General features: G+C 36.5%; 1 protein-coding gene across 2 annotated transcripts; it reads right to left on the reverse strand.

Moving 5' to 3' along the window:
• Positions 1-20,006: 20,006 nt before the first annotated feature.
• LOC125802498 (uncharacterized) lies at positions 20,007-23,826 on the reverse strand. 2 transcript variants are annotated; one of them, XR_007439632.1, is made up of 4 exons: positions 23,588-23,826; positions 22,207-22,398; positions 21,779-21,875; positions 20,007-21,676 (listed from the first exon to the last, which is right to left on the reverse strand). XR_007439632.1 is itself a non-coding variant. In XM_049480734.1 (4 exons), exons 1-4 carry the CDS (start codon positions 23,241-23,243, stop codon positions 20,742-20,744), a joined length of 1,257 nt encoding a protein of 418 aa, XP_049336691.1. In that variant the 5' UTR covers positions 23,244-23,552; the 3' UTR covers positions 20,007-20,741. The 2 variants fall into 2 exon arrangements, 1 of the variants encoding a protein (XP_049336691.1); XM_049480734.1 differs by lacking the exon at positions 23,588-23,826 and adding an exon at positions 23,211-23,552.
• Positions 23,827-24,436: the final 610 nt, after the last annotated feature.

The raw sequence follows: 24,436 nt of genomic DNA on the forward strand, positions 1-24,436 counted from the left end.
TCTAATTCAGACATTTAAAGGTAGACTAAGTTTATTCTTAAATAACATTTTCATTTAAAGTCAAACAAGCAGCTTATTCTAGTACTGTTTCAGAAGTGCTTGCCAGGGTTAGCAGCCGACTACAGGCCCATAATACTCACCTCTAAACAGTGAAAAAGCTAGCACTTACTGCGGTTAACGGCTAATGCTTATACTGCTCCAGCAGTGCTAGCCGGGGTCAGCAGCCAGCTACAGGCCGATAATACTCACCTCTGTATGGCTAACTAAGCTAACTAACACTTAGCATGGTTAGCAGCTAATGCTAATGCTGCTTTATCAGTGCTAGCCGGAGTTAACAGGAGCTACAGGCCGATAATACTCACCTCTGAACGGTGAAAGAGCTAGTGCTTAGCGTGCTCAGCAGGTAATGCTAATACTGCTGGAGAAACTAAACTGAAACTCCTGTATAAAACTGATAAACTCATACATAAGACACACCAGATTTTGTGTGCACTGACGATTTTTGGGAAAATTAATTATTTGCACCTTATAGTGCAAAAACTATGATACATGAATGTTCATATCAATCTATATTTGTAATAATTAATTTTGTGCTCACTCAAAAATGTAAAAAATGTTGACAAAATGTTGCAAATGTTGAAAATTGTTTTGTTACACTATGCTGCAGACACAAAACTAAAATAAATAAAACATTACAATAATAAATAAATGTAATGTTTTGGTCATACATCACCCCAGCATTGCTGCAATTAAAAGTTGTCTGAAGAAACAGAGATAGATAACACAAGGTAGAAGAAGTATCTCAGCCCAGTGTCATTATAAAGGTCAGCAAATATATCCCTCTGCTGAATCACGCTGGGCTCCCTATGGCTGACCTCTCAGCACTGAGGCAAGACTGTGCCATATGGGAAATGATGAAGTGAGTGCAGAGAGTTTATTTTGGAGGTTCTTGTGCAGTTCTGAGAACTTTAAAATAAGGTGTTTAGATTTATACAGAAGTAACAGGACTATAGTTGGTAGGTATAGTAGTTTTAAAGTCAGTCAGTTTAACAGATTAACCAGACAACTTGGTCACTGACTGAAAATGCTGCATGCACTGTAAAACAATCAGAACATTTCAAGCAGCTGCTGACCACTTTAAGGTGTGTAAATGGAAAGTCAAGAAAGTTTATTTACAAATATCATACAAAAAAATCAATGGAGTATAATCAACTTTTGTTGATATGTCAAATATATAAACAGACATTTTTTAAGTTTGATTTGGGTGGGTTTTTTTTAAATATACATAATAGAAAATCTTAAATGCAATACATAAATGAATAAATGAAAGCATTCAAAACTAGAAGCTAACAAAATAAAAATAATATATGTCCCAGTTAAAAATATAAACAGACATGTTAGATGTTTATCTGAATAATACATGTGTGTATATATGTGATATGTGAGCTAGCCAGAAATACAAAGACCTGGTTCCAGATTTCCCTTCAATTCCTCCAACCATCACATTCATTTCTGAAAAAAAAAAAACAATAAATTGAATTTATTTTTACTAAAGTAGTGACTAAACCTGATAATGGAGGATAGATGCAAATAATAATAAAACTGAAAGCTGTAGGATGATTTTTAAGCTTTTCAAAAATCTAAAACTCTATCTACAGGATAATGAAAGAGTGTCTGTATGTCAGCTAAAACTCTGAAGAAGTTGGGAGATGCAACAGGACAATGACCCAAAACTGGACTGGAGCATATTTCATTTGTGTTATTCTTTTAGGCATATTTTTTAATACCTTTGACCTGGGTTAACATCATATTACATGTTATAATACATTTATGCAAAAAAACATGAATTTGCCAGTATGCATATACAGCTCTGGAAAAAATTAAGAGACCACTGCAGAGCTCAAATAATGCAAACCTTAAATAATGCAAAGAAAATAAGTTCATATTCATAAAGTTTTAATTTCAGAGTTCGAAAATTAATGTTAAGTGGAATAGCCCTGGTTTTTAATCACAGTTTTCATGCATCTTGGCATGTTTTCCTCCACCAGTCTTACACACTGTTTTTGGATAACTTTAGGCCACTCCTGGTGCAAAAATTCAAGCAGTTCAGTTTGGTTTGATGGCTTGTGATCATCCATCTTTCTCTTGATTATATTCCAGAGGTTTTCAATTTGGTAAAATCAAAGAAACTCATAATTTTTAAGTGGTCTTTTCTGATGACATAATTTGTAATTATCAAAATATTAGTGGGGCTTAATGTATTTGCTCCTAAAAAATGGGTTATTTTATAAAACTTTTGGTCCAAATCTGAGTAAATGCAGCTGTTAAAGCTCTTTTTATGCTATTTAATAAAAAGCCATATATGCAAATTGTAACAGTTGCTAAAAAATAGTAGAATACTGCAAACGCCATGAATCAAACCAGGCAAGCTTTCCAACCTCAATACCTAAAAAAAACCTGCAAGAAAATTAATACGATTAGTGGAAAGAGGTTCTGTCAAACACGGGAAATTTATCTATGACCACAAAGTAGAAGAGCAAATATCAGCACAATAAAATTGAAATATGAATACTGCTGGTGCTGCAGTGCGGTAGAGAGCTGGAGTCCTTTGTGGTTGTGCCAGCTAGAGCTACTCTGTGAGGAGAATACCTTTTCCTTCCCCTCTGTGGTAAGTCTTTCTGATGAAAGAGAGAAATGGACTCCCACTGTTTTCATAGTAACGCTGTGTTAAAACTAACCCCGCTGTGTGGAGGCTGTACTGACTGTGAATCATCTATATGGTAGAGTAATCAAACAGAACTGAATTAGTTTATGCACCAAACTCTGTGGTCAAAAACACCTGATGGTAGAGGGTAATTCTTGAGAAATATCTGTCTGATTACAGTGAAAATAAAATCAAGCAAAAAAAAATTAAGTGGAGATGCAAAGGCACAATATAATTTAAATAATTAATCAACATAAAGATTCTGGTTTACATCTGTTCACTCCATACATCCTGATTATTAGGATTATGTCTGGATAAAAAGTAATAAAAAGTCACTAAACACTTTAAAGACAAACAATTTAAAGCAAAAACTACCCAAACCACTTCAAAAGGGTGGTCTGAGACAAACTTAATATGTTATAGCACTGTAAATACATCCATCTCTTTGAGACACCTCAAATATTTGACAACCTAAAATCGTCCCAGTACAACCAACACACCAGTAATAATTACTGTAAAAATTTCCATTTTGCATCTCATATAACAATCAGATTTCAGTCTGACTATTAGGAGGATTAGATACACAGGGCCAGCGATACCCATTTGGGGCCCATAAGCACTTTTTTTTTTTGTTAACTACAAAATGCCAAATAAACACCAAATAAACATACACCGGTAAATTATTTTATAGACAACAACACAACTTTATAGACAAAAGTACTGAAACACCTGCAAAAAAAACTACTAAAAAAGATAAGCTGTGAAATCTAGCCCTTTGTGAAAAGGTTTTTGCCCTCCTTTAATTAACTGGGATTAATCACACTTTTTTTTAAACTGAGTTCCATTTCACTAACCACAACCACACCTGATTACTGCCAGACCTGTAAAATCAAATAGAATCAAATCACGTAAATAGAGTCTGTCTGACAACATGAAGCAGCTAAAAGATCTCAAAACCACACATTATGCCCCGATCTGAAGAAATTCAAAAAAAGTCACTCTGGAAAAGGTTACAAAGTCATTTTTAAGGCTTTGGGACTCCACTGAACCACAGTGCGAGCTATTATTCACAAATGGAGAAAACATGAAACACTGGTGAACCTCCCCAGGAGTGGGTGGCTGACCGAAATTACTCCAAAAGGGCATGGACATCTCATCCAGGAGGTCACACAAGAACCCAGAACAACATTTACAGAACTGCAGGTCTCAGTTAAGCTCAGTGTTAATGATTCAATAATAAGATAAGAGTCTGGGTGAAAATGGTCTCCATAATAACATAACTGCCCATCATTTGAAGATGTTATTAATAAAAAATGTGTTACCACTTTAGTTTAAGGGTATTACATTCATTCATAGAGATGAAATGTAGTGTTTGTGTATAGGCATCTGTCATATAAACTAAACTAAACTAAAGTCATATAAATCTGTTATGCAACATTTTATGGAACTGCAGCTTTATAACAGTGTTATAAATGAAGCACAGGTCCATCAGTTTGATTTAAAGGCATCATATTACCGCATGATGCTGATTTTTTTTTCTTCTAACAGGCAAGCACTGTCCTGCTAGACAAAACATGCATGCTATGTCAGTACAGAATCTTTTATTTCATGAAATGTCTTATGTCTTGTTAATAGTACTGGCATAAGCTAAACATAAATATTGAAGTATCGCTTTAAAAATGCATTGTCAATTTTTTTGTATGTGAGTTATGTATTATGAAGCCCTTTCAAGTAAAGTATTACTGTAAACTCTTTACTTACACCGTGACAATAACATCAGGTGCTCACATTTGAAAGAAAAAACACTATAAATCAAGAAAGTGTGCGTATGATTTAGAGATGATTAATCTATAATATCTATGGAGTATTTTTTTTGGGCAGAAATCTTTGTGTTTTGTGCTGTATTTAGGTCTGTTTTGGCTGTTATGCTAGCTTCTCCAGAAATGTAACTTGAACCACACTGAGGTGTTAGTATACCTGAGCTGTGCTGGCATGTTCATGTGAACATTTTAGGGCTGTTATTGATTTTTTTTTTTTGGAGAAATGCTGCTGAAGGAAGAGTAAAAAATCCTACCTTTTTAAAAAAATATCTGAAACCGTGTGGAGGGAGACTTTCACCTTTTAAATCTTTATTGGCTGCACATCCTACTCGACTTAAAATTGGGGAGGTTTGCTTTGAAGCCTCCTCAAATGTCCAAGTCAAACATGTGACTGTGTCCTGAGAGGTAAGTGAGTGTACAGCTCTCTCCTGGAATACTCTATGTGAGGAATGATCAAAGCGGCACAGTGATGACCTGTATTTTAGATTATCCTAGTGTCTGCCCTACTTTCATTTCCTCCTCTTCCTCCTCCTGCCTGAAGACTTAAAAGTTTGGCACCTTTATGCACCTTTATATGAAGTCAGATTAACTGTACATCTCTACATGCTCTGAGTATGTACTGTATGTAACATGTTCCCAGCACAGTATCAGCATAGGCTAATCTTCAGAGCGTGGCTTGGTTCTTGCAACAGTTTTGTCCATTCTCTGGCATCAGTCTTAGAAGTAAAGTGGCTTGAAAGAAGGAAGAGAATGTGTGAGTAAAAGGAAAATAAAGCCCTCCAGGAGAGCAACGCTCAGGTCTGTCTCATGACTCATGAGTTAGACTGCTGTCACATACTGATAGAGGATAGACCAAGCATTAAATCTCTTCCTGGTTTCACTATTTATAATACAGCATCACTAGGATTAAACCTAGTCTTGTAAATTGTAGATTTTCAATTGAAAGAGAAATGCACAATGTGAACACATTGGTGGGGAAATGGCTGAACCAAATGCACAAATTCACAAATGCAGGAACCCAGAACACAGGCAAAACCTTCCCAAGAGTGGCCGGCTGACCAAAATTATTCTAAAAGGGCATGAGCAACTCATCCAGGAGGTCACAGAAGAACCCAGAACAACATTTAAAGAACTCCAGGTCTCACTTGTCTCAGTTAAGGTCAGTACTAATGATTAAATAATAAGAAAGAGACTGATGGAAAATAGTATTCATAGGAGAGTTCCATGGCAAAAAAACTTTACGAAGCAAAAAGAACAGAAACGACCTGATGATCCACAGGACTTCTTTAAAAACATTCTTTAAAATAACTTGAAAAAAGTGGAACTTTTTGTGTCCTATTACAGCTGGTGTATAACACATAATTTCAGAAAAAACATGGTGGCGGTAGTGTGATGATCTGGGGCTGCTTCAGGGTGTCAACAACTTGCTGTAATAGATTGAATCAGGAATCCTGAAGGAGAATATTTAGCCATCTGTTCGTAACCTCAAGCTCTGGCGTACTTGGGTTCTGCAGCAGGACAATGATCCAAAGCACACAAACAAGTCCACCTCTGAATGACTTAGAAACAAAATAAAGGTTTAGAGTGGCCTAGTCAAAGTCTCAATGAGATGCTGTGGTATGACCTTAAACAGGTGGTTTTATGCTTAAAAATCGTCCAATGTGGCTAAATTAAAACAATTCTGTAAAGAAGAGTGGACCAAAATTCCCCCACAGAGATGTGAAAGATTCATTGCCAGTTATCAGTAAAGCTACAGTTGTTAGATTGATAAACCAATTTATTAGATTTAGGGGGCAAACACTTTTTCACACAGGGCTAGATAGTTTTTTTTTTCCTTTAATAAATAAAAGTATCATTCATTAATTTTTTTTATATATTTACTAAGGTAATCTTTTTTTCTGATATTAATGTTTTTTTGATTGTCTTAAAAATATCAGTGTGATAAAAAAGCAAAAACATATAAAATTTGTAGTGGGCAAACACTTTTTCACAGCACTATATTTATTTTAGCAATTATTTTATGTGAATTATTCTCAATAATTTGATAATTTGTGTAACTAACAAGACTCTTTGATACTCACTGAAAGATACATTGAAATAGATGTATTAATACATACACACATTAATCCCATTCACAGGTGATGATGGAGTAATTCAGAATTAGTGCACAAGTGGCCTTTGTAGCATTTAGCCAACATAAAGCACAGTAGCATAACAAGTGGTAATTTACTCTTATAGCTAAACAATCCGGTTTAGCACCCAAACATCCCTTTCAGATAGCTTCCTCCTGCGTCCACAGTTAATCCTGTTGGATGTGGTAGGTCCTTCTTGGTGTTATGCTGACATTACCCTGGATACCGGGGCTCTTGATACATCACAAAGACTTGCTGTCTTGGTCACAGATGCGCCAGCAAGACAATTTGCAGCACCAACAACTTGTCCTCTTTTGAACTCGGGTATGTCACCCATAATGTTGTGTGCATTGCAATATTTTGAGTAAAACTGTGCTCTTACCCTGCTAATTGCTGCTAACCTTCACACTCTGCTCTTACTGCTGCAATGTGCAATTAATGAAGATTGGGCATCAGGCTGCTCCGATTTAGCCATAAAACCTCCCACCCTAAAATGACAGGTGTTTCAGTTCCATTGTCCAACCCCTGTAACTGCTCAGGTTCATACCAGCAAATATTCTTTATTTAAACCCAATGGCCAATTAAAACCTGTTTTTACTTCAAATATTATACATATTTAAACATTTATATATATTATAAATATTGATTTATATATATAATATAAGCAATGACATGTTTTGCCAAAATAAACCAAAGCTGTTTTCTCAATTCACTGAATGCCTAAATAGTTTGGGATTCGGGCGCAGCAGCTCAGGACAGTCTGAGCAGTGAAGGTAAGAAGCTATGGTCTGTCTGTACTCCCAGGAGCGTTTGGGAGCTGAAAAACATGGCAACTTCGTGCCCTTGTCCTCCTCAGGGCTGATTAGGCCTGTAACCTGCTGTCTTTGTCAAAGTCAGGAGCATCCAGCGGAAACTCAGCCTTTGATCAGCCGTTTAAAAAGCTCCTTGTGTGCTCTCTTCGCTGCCCTCCCCTCTCTTCCTCCCTTGCTTCCCTTCATCTGTTGACTCAGCCTCTTCACATCTCCACTGATCCCCGGCCAAGCCTGGAGCACACGGCCTTCTCATTCATACTCCTGTCCCACTCGGGTTGAATGTGAAGCGTGAGCAGTGGCTCTGTGTGATCAGGAGATGTCATTCAGCAGATGGAAAAATCAGACTTATATTTTCATTTTTTTGCAATTTATTTTAAGTAAGTGAGGAAATAAAGAAAAGCTCATATAAAAAAGCGTCAGTCATACACTGAAAAAATGTTTTTATGGTATAATACTTTAAAATTATGAATTAAAACAGTATTTTTTAGAATTGTATACTATTAAGCCTTATTTAGCAGTAACATCTATGACACACTGTTAACACTGTTGTAAAATGTTTTGGATCTCTATATGTTAATATGATAATTTCACGTAGTGGTGCAGCTTGGTGTGGCTGTATAGCTAGGGAATGATTTACATTTACATTTATGGCTCTATAACAAAAGAAAATAACAGAGAGTGTAGCTGTAATACAAGAGTGAATCAGGATCAAAACCAAAAAGAAACCCAAATAAAAATTTCAAGCCAAATCATGATCAAAAAGAGTAAACATGACCCAAAAATAGTCTAAAAGACAGAAAAACACAGAAATAAACAGAACAGAAAGGCAGGGGGCATGCTGGGGATTGTAGTTTAGCATAGAAGCTTCTCCATTGACAGGAAATGAGTTTTAAATTACACAGTCTGTATCATGTGTGACAGTTGGTAGCTTTTTTGTAATGTGAAACTGTGTTTAAAGGTTAACATATTTTTCACACCATAAGGCGCACTATCAATAAACGTCTATTTTCATACATAATGTGACAACTAATAAAGAGCAGGAGTGTTGTCATGTTTCCCTTCTCAGTCAGCAGGTCTCGCCACTGGGTAGCGCCCGATAGCGCTACACTGAGGAACCCTGAGTGTTCCGCTAAGCCAGGGCTTGTTTTAACAGCTGTAGTCCAAGATACTCACCTCTGAGTGGTGAAAGACCTAGTGCTTAGCGGTTATGCTGCTCCAGCAGTGCTAGCCAGGGATTAGCAGCAGACTACAGGCCAATAATACTCACCTCTGAAAGGTGAAAGAGCTTGTGCTTATTATGGTTAGCAGCTAATGCTAATGCTGCTCCAGCAGAGCTAGCTAGGTTAGCAGCAGACTACCAGTTGATAATACTTCCAAATCTCAGTCTGCTGGAGAACTAAACGGAAACTGTATAAAGCTGTACTTCAGCGGAGTGGCTTTACTGCTCTTACAATCTGACTGGTAAAATTCATACATAAGGTGCACCAGCTTATGAGGTGCATTGACGATTTTTGGGAAAATGTAAGAATTTTAAGTGCGCCTTATAGTATGGAAAATATGGTAGTTAAGGTAAATAAACATAACTTTAGGTTTTTACAACTTTAATAATGAAATTGTCAATGCAAAGTAGTGTACATTTCATACACATTTAGATATCTCACATGTTTATCAATAATGGTAATAATCCTAATGGTATTTATCTGTTTTAATACGATTCTAACTGACAGATGTTTTGTGTACATAGTGTCTATCTTTTAATTTTTTTTTTTTTCCATTAGTCTCTTGAGTAATTCCCATTAGTCCCATTGGTAATCACATTTGTGGTACAATATTGTTTCCATTCTGGATGTATTTTCCCAGAAGAGTGCATGTCTTTTTTTTTTTTTTTTTGGATGTGCTGAATTTTCATCTATTCTGAGATTAGAGGAGCTTTTTCAGTGTGTGATTAGGTGTTTCCTCCTGCCTGCTCCTGGACACCCGCAGATAAGTTCTCTGCTGAAAAGGCTGTTTCTCAAAAACACACAAATTATAAAATTGCTTTTTTACTGTAGGATTTTGGCTACTTTCATGTGTTATACGTTTTTTTATATATATAAACCGACTGCTCAGAGGGTGGCTTTGAAGGTAAAATGATGCAGTACTATGGAGAATATATAGTAGAGAGGAGGTGCAGACGGGTCTGATGCAACATGTGAAGTGTGAACAGCTAGAATATTGGAAAAGAAATCTAATTTCTATGTAAAGGGCATGACAAGTGACTCCTTTCATGTAAAGCCAAAGCCGTTTTCAGTAAACAGATATTCTGTGGTTGTATGAAGACTGTCTGTTGAATGGCAAGCTGGTTTGCAACATCGTGCAACATCACCAGGCATCCTCTCAGACATATTTTCCTGCATGTTTCTGGAATTGCAAGCAAGGGGTTGTATGTTCAGTCTTGCAGTTTTTACACATAGAAATTACATTGTAAAATATCTTCAATTTGTCACACATGTTAATAGAATGGAAAGCAATACAAAAAATGTTAATTATAATTGTATTGAATGTATCTCTTTTTTCGCTTTATTGCTCTTTTTTCCCATTATATTCATCTTCATATTTGAATGCTGATATGATGTTTTTTACTAAGAAATACAGTATTAGACTCAGCAGATTTAAACTAATTTTTGTTATCATAACTTTATACTTCTTGTAAGAAGAGTATTGATGTTTGCTTTAGTTAACAGTCTTATCTGATTTGCTGCCCTCTCATGAATACCACTTTTTACCTCATTCCTTTCTTTTTGTAGTCATTAACACTGACCTTAGCTAAAGCTACAGAGACCTACAATTCCTGCTATTCCTCCTGGAGTCTTTTAATGACTTTTTGGATGAACTTCTGCTGTGCTCTTTGAGACATTTTGGCAGAAGAGGCACTTCAGGGAAGATTCATTAATGTTCTGTGGTTTTCTCTTTTGTAGAAAATGGCTCTCACTGTAGTTGCAATGATGAAACAGTGTGTGCATAGAACCTGTGCAAATTCTTGGTTATCTGTTATGAATAATATGTTACCAGAATGGACATCTGTCACATGTAAATTGCCGCATTATAATACATTATAAATTGATATAAGCTATTATAATACTTTACACATTTTTACAATAAACATGGCTATAAAGGAGTATTTAAATATTTTTTAATACATATGTATAACCATGTTTGTAATGCTTTATAAATGCAATATAATGTGTTATAAGTACGTTTCTAGAGTGTAAGAGTTACAGAATATATAGAATTTATAATATATTTCTCAAACAGTTTCTCTGATTTTGATATTTATTGGTAAATGTTTGAGCAAAATGAACATTGTTGTTTTATTCTATAAACTACGAATAACATTTCTCCCAAATTCCAAACAAAAATATCATTTATATTTATTGTCATTTAGAGCATTTATTTGCAGAAAATGAGAAATGGCTGAAATACCAAAAAAGATGCAGAGCTTTCAGACCTCAAATTAAAACAATAGAAAACAAGTTTCTAGTTATAGTATATTAAAGTTCAAAAATCAATATTTGGTGTAATAACCCTGGTTTTTAATCACTGGTTATCATGCATCTTGGCATGTTCTCCTCCACCAATCTTACACACTGATTTTGGATAATTTTATGTTACTCCTGGTGCAATAATTCAATCAGTTTAGCTCGGTTTGATGGTTTGTGATCATACATCTTACTCTTGATTATATTGAAGAGGTTTTCAATTGGGTAAAATCAAAGTTCATCAAAGTTAAAATCAAAGTGAATCAAAGTTTATCAAAAAAAATTAACATTTTATCTTGTTCACAATCATATCAAATAAGGCCCTGTATAATAGACAAATGCAACTTAAATTACAGCAATATTTTTCTAATATACCAACAAATGTCCTTTTTGTGATTTCCTCACTGACAAAATTATTCAACCCCTTAGCCACATACAACATTAGTCCTTAGTACAACTCCCTTTAGCAGTAATAACATCATTCAGATGTGAAACTTAGTTTGACACAAGTTTCTTAGCCAATTCCTCATGTGCAAAGATTTTGGGACCCAAAAAAAAAATCTTCGAAAAATTTTGGGACCCAAAAAAATTTGACCCAAAAAAAACTTCGAAAAATTTTGGGACCCAAAAAATTTTAACCCAAACAAAAAATCTTCAAAAAATTTTGGGACCCCAAAAAATTTTAACCCAAAAAAAAAAAAATCTTCAAAAAATTTTGGGACGCAAACAAATTTTGACCCAAAAAAATCTTTGAAAAATTTTGGGACCCAAAAAAAAAATCTTCAAAAAATTTTGGTGTTGCAACTGCCTTCTTCAATTCCCACCAGAGATTTTCTATAAGATTTGGTTTGAGTGATTGCGATGGCACTTCCAGAATCTTCCTGCCGTTCTTCTGCAACCAAGCCATAGTAGAATTGGAGGTATGCTTGGGATCATTGTCCTGTTGGAAGGTCCAACATCCTCCAAGCTTCAGCTTTGCCACTGACTGCATGATATTTCCCAGATTATTACACCAACATTTGGGCCGGATTTTCTCTCAACAGCAAAGGTAGAATTTGAATGTTTACAGTTGTTTATACAATAGTTCCAATCTGTAGCAGTATAGGGATCCTGTGTCTGATACCACTGCAAGTGAAGGCAGTGGTGGGTAACTGATGGCAGGAAGTTTGACAAAATGACCATCCTGCTTCTATCAGTCCAATGAAGTCTGTTAACCTGAGAAAAATATTTTTGTCAGTAAGTGTGGTACCAATGTATTATTGGTAATGGTTAATCATGTTGGAATCTGGCAAGGAGGTTGTTTGTTGCAGTGGATGTTAGATTTTATCAGAGTGCTCATGAAGGCCATCCTTTAGCTCACATTCACAGATCACATGCTGAACGATTTAACCTCATCTCTAAATATGAATAATTCACAGGCAATGATCATTCTCAAGAATAAATTATCTCTTGAAAGTTAATGAGGATAGCAGTAGTACAGATGTTCAGGTGTTTATCAGCACATTCAAGAGCTCAATGAAATACAACAGGCCTTATTATCCAATATCTTTTCTTAAAGAAACAGTTTCTATTAAATAACAGCAAAAGTGTAAAATGGCTATTGCATTCAAATTTAAAAACCATGGAGAGAGCTAAAGGCCCAGCCCCATCCTCTCCAGAAAAAAAAGCTTGCATGGGTTGCCAGATTGTAGACAATTGAGCCACATGAACGACACACAAGACAAGTTGACAAACCTTTGCAAAAAAAAAAAAAAAAAAAAAACGACAACGTATTATCCCATTCAAATCTAGATAAATATAGTCAATGAAAAGTCAAATCTTCAGTTTCTGACAGATATTTCTCTTTTACTGGTAGCTGTCAATGTATAAAACAAATGTGGCCTGTCTGTTCCTCAGTTGTTATGATAGCATTTCACGTTAGCATGTGTAGCACTACAACGTTAGCCAGCACTAGTCTGGATTACTTTACCTGTCTCAAATATCAGACCACTGATAGTAAATTTGAGTTTAAATTATCGAAAATGCCTGTTAGTAGTTTCAATAAATTGCACAACTTGGATTAGCTAACCTTAGCTGAAGCTCAGTGTACTAAAGCTTACTGTCTTGTAGCCCTTCTGGGCTCTGACTTGTCTTGATCGATCAAACTAATTCAAGACTATATTTGCTCACATTTTACTTAGTCTCTGTTAATGGAGCTTTTTAGAAGAATACTGGGGATGATTAATATTGTGTTTGCCTGCTATTGTGTTCTATACCTGGCAACCAAGATAATGAACATAGGATATGAGAATAGGTAGATGAACAGTTTTTAGCTTTCAGAAGAACATACTGGCTAAAGCATTGCTGACTCAAAATATGTCAGAGCTTAAACTTTATTGATTAGGCATGTTTGCTTAATATCTGATGATTCATTCTGATCTTTTTATGACTGATAGACAAAATTTATAACACATATTGGTCATTTAAATATTTTTTGATGATTAGTTTCAGAGAAAAGTCCTATTGCAAATGATATGTGATGTGTTTTTAAACTGTAGAATTGTTCACAGCTCTTATTATAGATTCCACTCACTTATATTGAACAAATCTTGATTAAGAGAACACTTTGTAAGAACTGCATAAGTAAGTCTTAAGCAGATTTTTTTTTTACTTGAGAACATTTGATGAATAAACCTCAGATCTGTTCTTATAAGAAGCATTGCCTATAACTTCACATACCTAGGGAGCAATACATCCATAATTTAGTGGTACAGATGGATGGGAGGGCTGGTGATAAATTAATTGGAGAGGCCCAGAACTCCTTTCAGAGAGTCAAAACTGCCAAATGACTTGCGACTGCGCACTTGAGAGCACCTTTTAGAGAAAACCGCGTCTCTCATTTGCTACATAGCTTCTCTGATCATTAGAAAGCAAATTTCTTAGCTGCTCTTATGTACTGTCACTGCTACTGAGATCAACACTGTTATAGTCACCAGATGCTCTGTGAGGTGAAACAACTGCCATCAGAAATCAATTCACTGAAGGGTTTAGGGCCTTAGAAGAGCGTTTTTTAAATTGGTTAGGGTAAAGTGCAGTCAACTTTCATAAAGCCATCATCACCTGGGGCCTCATGTACTAAGACTTGCGTGGACTTCCTACTAAAATGTTCCGTACGCTCAGACCTGAAAAGTTCCGTACGCACAAAAAAATCCGGATTTATCAAACCGTGCGTAGGCAGAACGTACTTTCTCTTAGTACATCGCAATCAACTTGAAATCAAGCGCAAATGCACGAAAACAACACACCTGCCATGACTCCTCCCTCAATTACGCAGAGTATAAAGTTAGAATAATAATAATAATAAAAAAAATAATAATAATAAAAATTATTATTATTATTATATTATTATTATTAATATGATATACGCGTAGCGTATAATTACCCATGTTTTAAATTGTATTATTCTAAGAGGGATAATAAATGATTTCATTTAAATGCTTTAAATGAGTTGCTTACCAAGAAGCCACACGTCACGCACTCAGCTTGTTTTCTTATCCTCTTATGCTCTTGGAAATCTAAAACAGCTTATAAGCCAGTCATCATCATGGGCCAAAAAAAACATAATGGTCAAGTAAAATGCGCTCTCAATGAATTTGGCCATTAGCAATATTTTCCAATAATGCCAACGTTGCCAACTCCAACAACTTCAGCGCAAACTTTTATGCATGTTTATATAATCTAGGCTAAGTGGAAACACGTTGAACGATAATTTATGTAAGCCAATGAAATTGTCTGATTTATTAACTTTATTTTACCCAGTAATGCTGACTACATAATGTGTGCATAAAGGATATCTTAATAGTTGTAATTTCAATGCATCGCCTCTAAGTGTCGCCAAATGACAAAAACACAATACATACGTAAAAAAAAGGCGTACGCCCGAAACAAAAGTTCCGTGGGGGAACGCACTTTGTCACGTTCAAGTCAAATTTAGTACATCTGACCGTGAGCGTGAAATATGGCGTATGCAATGTTTTTGTGCGTACGCATCTTTAGTACATGAGGCCCCTGGTCTTGGGGGGAGACTGGGAGCAGAGCAGAATAGTCTTAAATGGAAAGTCTCCTGAATGTGACTGAATTGATTGAATTCTAAATAATTTTATTATATCAAGCACTGCACTCAGCAGCTGGCTATCAGGTGGTGCTCTATGCAGAGGTTCCAGCTCCCAGGCAGTACATTATGAGAGGTTCTGCCGCACGCCCTCCAGGACCCCTTTTAAAACCTTTCAAGTCCTTGCCTCCAACAACTTCCATTTTTAAGAGCTTCCATCATTAGGGGCATTAGGGCAAAGTATGCAATAATGCATTGCCTACCTATTGCTACTCTCCTGGGTGTTCTAAATTTGTTTATGAGGAAATTCCTCTAAACGACTGTAGTTAAAAAAATATTTCAAACCACAGAATTGTTTACTGCTCTGTTCTATAATAATTAATCCGGAAGCATGGAAATTGAACAAATTCCAACTAAAAAACTGCTAGGTGGGTTTTAAGAAGATATTTTGGTTCATAACACTTAATAGTGCATTCATTATGCATCATAAACTTTATTATAAATACAGTACCAGTCAAAAGTTTGGCCACACCTCTTTTCATTTAATGTTTTTTTTTCTTTATTTCTTTATGTAATTTATTTTCTACATTGTAGATTAATATAAAAGAAATGGCAACAATTAAAGAACACATTTGGAATTACGTAGTAATAAAAAAGTGCTTGCTCTCTACAATCCTCTGATCTATACCCAACTGAGACGATGATTTGAGGTGATTTGGGATGAGCTGGAGCTTCACAGCGTGAAGGAAAAGCATCAACTATTATTCAGCACCTCCAGGAACTCCTTCCTTCAAGACGCTGAGAAAACTATTCCAGGTGACTCTACCTCATGAAGACACTGAGATTAAAATACCAAGAGTGTGCAGATCTGTCCTCAAGGCTAAATGGGCTACTTAGAATAATTTATAGTATAAAATATATACAAAATACTTCCATGTGTTCCTGTTTAGCTGTAATATAGCCTTTAATACTAAATGTGCAATGTAAAAAGTTATAAAAAAAGAAAGATGCATGTGCAAACTTTACATGAAAAACAGAAACACACACACACACACAATTGCTGCTTCTGTGAAGTTGAACTTCTGCCTGTTTAATCCACCAATTTATCTCCTTATTTAGATTTTGTATTGATGTTTTTTTGTTTTGACTTTCCAAAAAACAAAGTTTTACTTAAACATAGCTCACAGGTACAAACATATTTAAATCTAAAAACAATATCCCTGTGATACTTTTATTTTACATTTAAATATTTATTAATACAAGTTTTAGCGTTAAGACAAATTGTGTGTATATTACTAATTTTAACATGTCTTTTATCAATTTATTATATACATTCAATGATATATGGGACCAGTCAAAAGGTTGGACACACCCCTTTTTCAATAAATGTATTTTTCCCTTTTTTTTAATTATTTTCTACATTGCAAACTAATATTGAAGACGTCGAAACTATGAAGGAACACATATGCAGTTCTGAAATAAGCTTCAATAGGTACAACTAGAATGTTTTTCCAACTATCCTAAAGGAATACTGGAGGTGCTGAGCATAACCTTTGCCTAGTACTGTACATATGATATTTAAATCCAGTTATAATACTGTATTCTGTATTTACGAGGCTGACATTTATTTAAACCAGTGCAATGTTGCACTGCATACAAGCTTGGACTGTTTTTTTTTTTTGGTATTGATGTATTACATATTATAAACACATACATTATGATCACAATTCTTATTTCATGTTATGCATGTTGTTAGAAATATTTATAGTCATGTTTATAAAGCATTATGAATGCATTATAATGGGCTATGAAAGTGTACGTAGACTCTTACAGACGTGACATTCCACATAGGCGTTTGTTGGACTCTAAAAAGTTGTGGGAAGAATGATGATTTTATCTCTGGTCTGCTGCTCACACTTGGATGTGGGATTAATCAGACTATTGAGTCTTCACAGTTGGTGGCTGTCGTATCTCAGAGAACATAATCTATCTTTTATTGACAACTTTAATCTGTTTTGGGATCAACAAGGTTTATTTTTCAGGAGAAATAGTTTTTCTTGAAGGCAAGTGTTGGGCGCAAACTAGTAGGTGTATAGTTTTTGTATTGGTCTAAGAACCAAAACCTCAAAAATCAGTGTCTCAGAACATTAAAATATTGCAAAACCAATTGGTACTTTTGGCAGTGTGGACAGTGTGCCAAGTCCTGCTGGAAAATGAAAACACTACACTGGCTTTGGACTTGATAAAACACAGTGGATCAACACCAGCAGATGACATGTCTCTCCAAACCATCACTGATTGTGAAAACTTCACACTAGACCTCAAGCAGTTTGAACTGTGTGTCTCTCCACTCTTCCTCCAGACTCTGCTCCCTTGATTTCCAAATAAAAATTTACTGATGGTCAGCGATGGTTTGGAGAGTCCAATAAATTAAACCTAATACAACAGTCACATCCTAGATTTTCAGTGATGTTCAGTGTATCTGAGGGGCTGAAATCTGTTCAGTGCACCAAATCAGACATGATGTGATGTGATGCTGGATTTTGTAAGGTGTTTGTAACACAATAAAGCTGCACTACAAAAAAAATACAGTATTACCCACAGTAAAACACACAGTGTGTTTCATTGTTATTGCATACACTTGCACCTGAACATAATAAAAGTAAAGTAATACCTTTAATGCTGGTAATTAATCACACCACCAACTTTTTTCATCTTCCTCCAGATGATACACTAACATGATTGATTATCTGTTCAACAGGATAGATTAAGCAAAAAACTTTGTGGAAAAAAATGGTGGAGGAAAATACATAGAGCACAAGGTGAAGCTGAGTGCTGTAGTAATGAATGACAAAGTGTATTTTCTATTAGAGCTTAAAATATATGTCCTGACAAGAGAACATTTATATCTGTTTAGTTTAGATGTCTCAAATGAAATGTTAGGCTCAGATTCTACATTAAGGCTTTTTATCCCACCTGTGTAAGCAGTGGGTGTGGGGTGTTCAGTAAACGGAAACAAAAGGGTAATAGGCCCTTTTCACACTTCCGCATTCTTTCATCCGGAAGCAGCCGTGAACGGGTAACGCTAGTTCCGGTAAACAGTAAACAGTGATGGCAGAGTCCAAGAACAAGAGCTTTTGCAGTGTACCTAGGTGTTCAAACTCAAAACAAAAACAACCGTATCTTCGTTTCCATAGTTTTCCGGCTGATGTTGAGCAGAAGAAAAAATGGGTGCGTGCGATTAGGAGAGATGAGGGGACGAACTTTGTGATTCGGCGGGGAAGTACCTTTGTGTGTAGCATGCATTTCACTGCTGCAGACTACGCAGAAGGAAGCCCGCGACTGAAAGCTGGTGTTGTTCCCACTCGGTTTCAGTGGAACAGTTTTAATGTTCCCCCTCAAAGGCCGTCAGCATTTGAGAGAGCAAGCTCCCGGCGTGGAGTACCGTGTCCACTGGAGTCGGAGGCTGTGGAACACCCTAGCATTTTCGCTAATGACCATGACTACGCAGCTCGCCCTCCTGCCGGTATGTATACGTGATCACATACTTTACCCACCTAATTGCTATTCAGAATAAGCTGGTTAAACTAGTAAGACAATTTTTTCAGTTGAGTTTGATGGTTCAAGTGGGTTACAAGCATGATAATTCTGACCAAGATACACATCCATCCAGTATGACCAACCCTGACTATTCTGCACATAACCAAAGACAAATGCAACATACACTCTGCTTGTCAAGAGCTGGTTAACAAGCTATCTTACCAGTATAGGGTATGTTCTACCCTGCTTTTCAACTAGTTTGACCATAAAAGAGCAGCTTGGACCATAAGAAACCAGCTACCAGCAGAAACTGACGATTTCAACAGGGAGCAGTTAAAAAAAAAAAAAAGCTTACGTGACATTCTTCAGGACTAATCTGTTTTATTGGGCATATTCATTTTTCAAAGTACTAATATCACCCATTTACAATGCTGATATAGAGGATGAAATATTGGAATATATCCAGATCAATTTAGTTTTAAACTTGCATATGTTCTTTAATTTTATATTATTAAGCATGATAGCAAAACATTTGCTCCAGCTGTTTTATTTTTTATTAATGCCACATAGGTGCATTTAATTATGCCATGTAAAGTACTGTAATGTAACACAATAATAATGATGTTCATATATTTTGTAGGTGCGTTGGATGATGCCCTGCAATACATTGAAGAGCTGGAGGACAGGTTGCAGAAAACATCAAAGGGGTCATCAAGCATCCTGAGCAGATTTTGTGTTTCTGATGAGACCATCAGGTACTACACCAGATTTCCTTCTCAGCAAGTGTTTGAGATTTTTTGGGAGTCCATTGCTCCATCTGCCACACATCTAATCTACTGGACAAAGGCCCAAAGAAGGGGAGAAGCAGCAATCCCAACACCAAGCCCTGCACGGAAGATCCACCTCCTAGATGAATTGTTTATCTATTGCCTTCGTGTCGCTGCTGGACTGAAGGAGCAGGTGATTGCTGACATCTGTGGAGTAAGCATAGCTACAGTCAGCAGAATAATTATTACATGGGCAAATTACCTGTTTTTTGTGCTGGGTTCAGTACCCATTTGGATGTCCAGGCAACAAGTAATTGACTCCATGCCAGAGAAATTTAGACAGTACAGTCCAAAACTGAGAGTCATACTTGACTGCACAGAAATTCGCTGCGAGAGCGCCACCTCTCTGACACTTCACTCTGAGACCTTCTCCAACTACAAGAACACAACTACATTTAAAGGTCTACTTGGCGTAGCGCCATGCGGTGCAGTGACATTCATTTCCAGCCTCTTCACAGGTTCGATTTCTGACAAAGAGATCACAAGACAGTCAGGAATCCTGGAACTGCTGGAACCAGAAGATGAGATCATGGCAGACAAGGGTTTCATCATCAAGGATATGCTGGCAACTAAAGGTGCAAGACTAATCATCCCACCATTCAAACATGGAAAACAGTTCAGCAAAAAGGACTGTGAACAAACACAGGCAATTGCCCGCCTCAGGATCCTTGTGGAAAGAGTGATTCGCAGGGTTAAGGAAAACCATATTTGGGATTCTACTGTGCCCCTTAGCCTGGCTGGAAGCATCAATCAGATCTGGCATAATTGCTGTTTTATGGTGAATTACCAGGGACCAATGTTCCTTGATCCATGAGTGAATGATTTGAAGAATGAACATACATACTTGTTCATATCCATTTAATATTTTTTAATCAGTTTCATGATGTAACATGTTTGTCTATGTAGCTCAAAAAGGTCCTACATGCAATTTAAAAAATCAAAACTATAATTATTTTTGCCCAAAACAATGACATACTGAGACAATGATTTTTTTTATTCTGAATTTTATTCAATAAACAATAAAGATAAAAACACATTTGCTACTCACTTTCCTTTTTTCATGTGATTATGTTCAACCTTTTATCCTTATAAAACATTTTACAGGTTTCTTACAAACACCATCTAGGTCCTGCATTAGAGAAGTTTTCAATTTTTCCCCATCAATTGTAAGCTTAATAATCAAATGATCTGCAAGTAGGTGCATGAAAAATAACTATACACTATACACTATACATTTATATATACATAAAATATTTACAGATCTGTCACACTTCAGTGTCTTAAAATGCAAATGCTATTCAGACCATGGAAAGATACATGTTCATGTATATGTTGTGATAAAAAGCATCCAACTTGTCTTTCATTGATGCTATAAAAACATCATCTTTCCAAATTCGCTGTATTGTGAGGTCACCTTTTGTGTCTGTGACAAAGTCACACCACTGCAAACCAGTCACTGCAAGCTGGCCTTGAACCTGCCAGTAGTATTTATGCGATTGTTTTAGTTTGGCCTGATCTTTGTGCATTTTGATAAATGAAACTCCAGCTATATTATCAGCTGTGGTGCTTTTTACTTCTACCAGCCCAAATGGTGGGGTTTCCAAAAGATCATACACTCTCCCATCTGGACTGGCTCCTAGATGTGGTGCCTCTGGGTGCACAACCAAACCACATGGCATTACAGTGACATTTGCCATTTGAGAATAGGTTCTCAATATTTCTGGTTCAAGGTCCAACCCACGTCTCATAGCACACGTTTGCTTTGTCCCCCTAATGATTCGAGCTGCTAGTGACTGCCCAGCTAAATCCCCTACCACATGGCATACCTCTCTAAACCTGCTTGCAGTTACCCTTGGTTGACGAATTTGTGCCCATGCAGTGCATTTTGATTGAAGTCTGGTGTTTTCTTCAATTTCTGCCGCCATACTAAAAGACACCTTTAAAGACTCTAAATGAAGGGCTTGATGGTGACTGGGAACAAAGTTAAAATTGGATCCCAGTGAATGTCCAGCAACAGGCAGTACAGGAAAGTTCACAGTGTCGGGACCGGTTGTCACTGTACTCACAAGAGGACACTGGTAAGACAGTGTACTTCCACGAGGCACTGGCCCAAACTTAGAGGGAAAAAATTCAACATCTGAGAGGCTCTCTAACACAGTCGCTAGTAGAGGACGAGGGCTGACTTGACTCAGTTTCTCTGCCGATGCCAAAACATGTTCATCAGGAAGGGGGCCTATAGGTAAGGATTAAAATAATTAGTGTCAATGTAACAAACCTGTTTGCATTTAAACCTCTGAATATTTAATTTAGATGAAAATAAAGGTAATTGTCTCACCTGGATAAGCTCTGTAAAGAGTAGACTTCACTCCAGTCTTCTGCAGTGTTTTAGGCTTCCTCACAATAAGCTGACCCAATGGTTCTGGATGGACTCCCTTGACATGAATACAATGACAAAACTGACATTACGGACATTTAGGCTCATTTCATGTTTTTCAATTCTGGGTGCCAAAACCAACTGCTCTGTACTTGTTAATGCTTTATGTTTAGTGCTGTGCTTTTCATGCTTTAACAGAGCCCAGAAAGGATAGTTTATCTGGTCAGATGTGTTAGGAGAGCAGGGCAGTATTAATTCAGGATCAGGATTGAGAAATAATACAGTAATACAGCAAAAGAAAACCCACTAACTGGTTAATAGGAACAGTAGCCTTATTTACATTTGCCATTATTAAAATAAATTACTAAATGTGAAGTAATGACACATACCTGAGTCCTTGGCCTATGCCATCTTTGCAGCTCACTTGTGCAGGCCAGTGGCAGTGGCACAGCATTCAAATTAAGCTGCACATAGTGGGCTGTTTGAAAAAGCAGTGCAACTACATGATTGCACAACCCTTTACCAGCTGCACAACTGCATACATGGGCAGTCAGGGTACAGTTGTGTGCCTCCAAAGTCACCTAAATAAATTAAAATAAGTTTAGATAATGAACTACCAATTTATACAAAGCGTTTCAGGAAATCTGCATATTAAATGGAAAGTAAGCATCTGCAACCACAACCCTAACTAATATCAACTAAAGTAAATAAAAATAAGCTTGGCTAATGAACTGTCAAGTATACAGAGCATTATAGGACAGCTGCATATTGCAGGGAAATAACATGTCTGCAACCGCAGACTCTCAAATGAAGTGATAAGAAGAACTGAAAGAAAGCTGCAAACTGCAGTGAAATAAAAGGTACAGCATGAACAAAGGTATTCCAACAGACTTTCAAGCCAACCAGGGTGTTCTGTCCAGTTATGCTACCCATCGATACGTGCTTCCTAAATGCACTGCGCATGCGCTGACCTACACTTTTTTTAAAATGATTTTATTTTATATATATATATATATATATATATATATATATATATATATATATATATATATATATATATATATATATATGTTTTAGTGCATTAAACAACATGGACTTACTGCCATTGCACTAAAGTGTAAATGGAAATAAGAAATAATAATAAATACATTAATTATTATACAAAATATATAAAAGCAGTTTGCAATGAGCTCTCATTGCCATAACTTTACCATGATACAGTGATTTATGCTATCCAAATATACTAACTACATCTACTGGGACTTCTCATGGGAACAGGCTCTAATATAGTGCTTCTTTTGTATTTTTACAGTTAAAAACAACATATACACTAGGGTAGCACGGTTTGACAAGGTAGTACAACTCGACAGAACACCAGCAGACCAAGTATAACCTCAAGTTTGTGTGGCTCCTCGTTCTTCCTCATCGAACGGTAGCATCTAGCTCTCACAATCACCTTGCTGTCGACTATATTGGACACTGAACAAGCAATAACACTTAGCTTTGCATTCCCACTGTAATGATTTCCTTGATGTGCTAGCTAGCACACATGTAAACAAAGCTACCTTAGCTGGCCTTACTTGTTTCTTAGATAACGTTAACTAAAGCTGTCAGTATACTTAATATTATTTACTAACTGTTTAATCTAGACATCATTTCACTACCCTGTAGAATGACAAATGGACCGCTAAAACCTACACTAAACGTTAGCTAGCTAGCTAACGCTAGCACATATGTAAACAAAGCTAACGTTCGCTGGCGTTAGCTCACCTTGATAGCTGTGGATGAACTCTTCCACAAAGAACTTGTAGCCTTTATTCAACTTAGAATCCTTCGTTGTTGAATGTTCTCCGACGATTCTGGACACATCTTCAAACCTTAGTCTCGGCAGCGACGACAGGGATGCAGTGAAAAACCGTTCCATGGTGAGCTGAAATGACAGGGCCTCCGGGAATGCAGGAACTTGTGTTACCCAGTGTCTACGTATTTCCGGTTTTTTGTGAAAAGGGCCTATTTAAAAAAAGATAACACCCACAATAAACAACATACTGTGTTTTCCACACTATAAGGCGCACTATTAATAAACATCTTTTTTTCTGGCCTATTTTCATACATAAGGTGCACTGGATTATAAGGCACATTAAGTGACATTAGTAAGGAATAGGAGTGTCGCCTTGTTTTCCGTCTAATTCAGCTAAACTAGGTTAAGTGAACAAAACTGTAATTCTTAAAAACAGTTTCTTTTAAAGTCAAATGAGTGCTGGATGTTAATCTACACAGATTTCTCTCCTGAAAACTGTTTATTTGGGTGAGTAAAGTACTTCTGTTTATGTACAGTAAGCATAGTTTTCCAGATTTTCACTAAGGCTGGGTGCAGCATTAGCATTACTAGCTTAGCACTAGTGCTAGCTGCAGTTAGCGGGTAATGCCACCCAACAGTGCTAAGTTGAGGAACTCTGAGTGGTTCTGTAAGCCAGAGGGGTATTATCTAGAGGTTTGTTCAACGTAGCTTGTTTTAACATGGTAAACAAACAGATTACAGTCAGACATACTTACATCTAAGAGGAGAAAGAACTAGCAGTTAGCGCAGTTAGAGGGTAATGCTAATGCTACTTTAGC

This window comes from Astyanax mexicanus, chromosome 6, assembly GCF_023375975.1.
Source record: "Astyanax mexicanus isolate ESR-SI-001 chromosome 6, AstMex3_surface, whole genome shotgun sequence".
In the NCBI taxonomy this organism is placed as follows: Eukaryota; Metazoa; Chordata; class Actinopteri; order Characiformes; family Acestrorhamphidae; genus Astyanax; species Astyanax mexicanus.

Coding starts and splice junctions, on each gene's coding strand:
- LOC125802498 (XM_049480734.1), bottom strand. CDS start 23,243: ATGAGGAAGAACGAGGAGCCACACAAACTTGAG. Junction 22,399..23,210: donor AGGAGCCACACAAACTTGAG/GTTATACTTGGT, acceptor TAATTTATTTAG/GTGACTTTGGAGGCACACAA. Junction 21,876..22,206: donor GGCATAGGCCAAGGACTCAG/GTATGTGTCATT, acceptor ATTCATGTCAAG/GGAGTCCATCCAGAACCATT.